The sequence below is a fragment of the Cyprinodon variegatus genome, unplaced genomic scaffold (genome assembly GCF_000732505.1).
Source record: "Cyprinodon variegatus isolate N-32 unplaced genomic scaffold, C_variegatus-1.0 Scaffold77, whole genome shotgun sequence".
NCBI classification, from domain to species: domain Eukaryota; kingdom Metazoa; phylum Chordata; class Actinopteri; order Cyprinodontiformes; family Cyprinodontidae; genus Cyprinodon; species Cyprinodon variegatus.
The window spans coordinates 544,943-547,937 of record NW_015150530.1 but is presented as its reverse complement, the minus strand read 5'-3'; the positions used below and the strand labels follow the sequence as shown (position 1 = coordinate 547,937).

The 2,995-nt window shown below is 39.3% G+C and overlaps 1 protein-coding gene across 4 annotated transcripts in view; it reads right to left on the bottom strand.

The window, feature by feature from the left end:
• Positions 1-2,995, bottom strand: part of ranbp2 (RAN binding protein 2) — a 27,169-nt gene that overhangs the window by 19,407 nt on the left and 4,767 nt on the right. For all 4 annotated transcript variants that reach the window (XM_015372886.1, XM_015372889.1, XM_015372887.1 and 1 more), the window contains exons 7-10: positions 2,116-2,311; positions 1,858-1,998; positions 1,163-1,322; positions 889-1,070 (exon numbers count right to left, since the gene is read on the bottom strand). In XM_015372886.1, the coding sequence (XP_015228372.1) occupies positions 889-1,070; positions 1,163-1,322; positions 1,858-1,998; positions 2,116-2,311 (679 nt within the window). The remainder of the gene's footprint in view (positions 1-888; positions 1,071-1,162; positions 1,323-1,857; positions 1,999-2,115; positions 2,312-2,995) is intronic.

The following is a 2,995-nucleotide window of genomic DNA, read 5'->3' as shown; positions in this document are numbered from 1 at the left end:
AATCAAAAATTTTGTTTTTTGCATATAAGCTATAAAAAAAATTATTAACTATTGCTTAAGTAGAGGGAGTATCATCCTGAAGGGAAGTTTTATTTCTGTGAATGCAGGGCAATCCCAGGAGAAAACCTTTAATAGCTGGATGACTGGACAGATTCAGTTTCTTGCAGACAAGCTAAAAGCTAAAATAAATTTATTTAGGGATGCTTATGATTTTTTTCAGCCCACAAACAATTACTGAGATTTAACTATATTCTTATACAAAGTTATACCATGTGGTGATCTGAATGCTGCATAAAAGTTTAGTTATCATGAAGATTTTGTGGGGAATTCTTTGTGCCCTAGATGTCCTTTTCATGTCAGCGGTGGCCATAGAGCAGCATCCCAATGGGCAAATCTATGAAGCTTGGGAAGGTAGTAATTGTGTTAGCAGGACGCTATGCAGGCCAAAAAGCAGTCATTGCCAAGAACGTAGATGGTGGCACCATTTGCTGTCCCTACATCCAGGCTATAGTCGCAGGCATCTACCGCTGCCCCCTAAGGTGACTGCCACCAAAAGGAAGAAGATTGCAAGAGATCCAAAATCTTTGTTCAAGTTTTCAACTATAACTTCATACCCACCAGATATTTATTACTCTGGAAAAACCTAACTTCAACAAGAGCGTCTTCAGGGGTGCTTCGTCAGCTCTGTTGATTTGAAAAAATCTCCACACCAATGAGAAAGCTGCTTAAAGTCATGCTGTCATTAAGCACAGCTGCTGCTACCCAAGGTTTTTTTCTGCTACTCTTCTTTAGGTAAAGGTTGATTAATTCATTGAGATTCTTTTGGAGCCAATCTTGGTTTATTGATCCTTTTGCTCCATCAAACAGCCCCTTATCATGGAAGCTCACCTCAAGGTCTAGCAGACAGATGGACTCTGGTGCATTGGTGTCCAACTTGGATGTTTCCAGTGTAAGCCTTGGAAACAGCTGCTGCAGCCAGTCCCGCATGGGTGGCCTCTGCTCTAGAAGAGTCCATTGGAGCCCCAACCAGCTCAAATGCTGCAGTTCACCACTGTGCAACAAGATGGAGCCTAAAAATATATATATTTTTTAGTTATTACAGTTAAGAGAAAGTCATTAATAAGGGAACGGTTGATGCATGGGTAGTTTTTAAGTTTCCTACCCGTGTCCCATTTAGCCAGTTGGGAGAGCTCTGGAGCCAAAGAGCTGAGAGAGCGAATGTCATCGTTGACGATAAAAGAGGATGCAGGGGAAGCCTGCTGACCCCACAGGAGTTCAAACAGAGACTCCTGACCACTACGGTTTCCAAATGCCTCCACCACCTACATCAAGAAAAAATATTTCACATTTGTTACTAGAAAGAAGTGTTAGACAGCTATATAATAAACAGCTAATCATTCTTAAAACTCATAAAATGCTTTAGTGTATTCTTTTTCAACAGCACATCTAGTAAGGGACCACATGAGGCATCCAAACCTCATCTTAAAAAAACAGAAAAATCAGCATTTCGAATGTTTTTTTTTTTTTTTTTGTTAAATACTTTATCACATTTTCATTTATGCAGATTTGAAAATGAAATTATCTAAAAAAAAAAAAAAAAATAATAATAATAAAAAAAAAACATTGTCTGAATTAGCATTGGTATCCATCGTTTACAGCTGTAAAGCTAAGTGGACTCCCGGACATTACCTCACTTCTAGTACCCTCATTTTAAAAAAATATATAAAAATCCTGACATATTTTTCTAAACATTGATAAAAGTGAGGGTCTAACCGCCATCTGTTCTTTAAATTCGGCACAAAATCTATGTGAACTACATCTAGATTTTATGATAAACCAGAGCAAAAGCAAGCTGACCTCTTTGATCAAAGTAAACACATCTTTGCTCAGATTGAACAGCATGTGCCCAGCCTGACTCTGCCGGTCATTGGCCAGCAGCTCCAGGAGCTGCGGAGCAGACTGGTCCCTTTTGGTCACTTTTGCCTTTGGTCTGGGAGACTGGTGAAAAAAAAGGAAATAATTAGAATGGGAATCTGGCAAATTGCAGGGGATATTTTCAGTAAAAAAAAATAAACTGGAAAGGAGAAGTGTCCTAGTTTGATTTATCTTCAGTACCTGGTATGCCAGCAGGTAGCACAGCGCGGCCAGGTCAACGACGGATCTCCACGTCTCCTGCCGATCTTGAGCCATTTTCAGCAGCAGCGTGGCAGCATGCAGGTAGAGGTGAGCTCTCATCTCCCAAAACACCTCAAAAAGATCATCGGTGAACCGACCGGCAACGCTGGTCAGTTCCTGCATGGCTTTATCAAAACTGTACAAAACAAGATGTTTCTATAAGCATCAATGAAAGACAACAGAGTAAAAACCTTTAAGCTTAGTTTAAAGAGGGACATTATTATGTCAAACACCAGGGACGGCTGTCTAAATGCAAACGCGTATTGAAAAGCAAATATAATACTCATTCTCAGCTGTATCATTTGATTAATGGATAAACAGCTTAATCATGGGACCAGCTGATCAGAAGTTGCGGTAAACAATATTTTCAGCTCTGATTGAAATCTTAGGACTTCATGGAGTTGCTTCACAGCTGAGAAGCACTGGACCCAAATCAGGTCTCAGTTTTTCAGTCATAGTTCTGGGAACATATAGTAGGACGTTCTCTGAACACCTGAGAGAGTTTAAAGGGTTCACACGTAATAAGAGAAACAGAAATGTAATCCAACATGTTCTAATTCAGCGCTCTATGGACATTACAGATCATTAGGACATGTCTGTTATTTAGGAATCACTGAAAACAGAAGAACAGTGCCTAAAACAGAAGGATATTAAATTGGCTTTATAGGTCTGAGTGCAAAAGTATTCACACCCACAACCTTACCGCTGTTTAGGAGACAAACAGCACATGATTTTCAAGAGGAAAAAATGAAACAAGACTCTCCATTTTTCAAAACAGCTAAAATAATTGAAATATTGAATAAAAAATGTTCTATGAGGT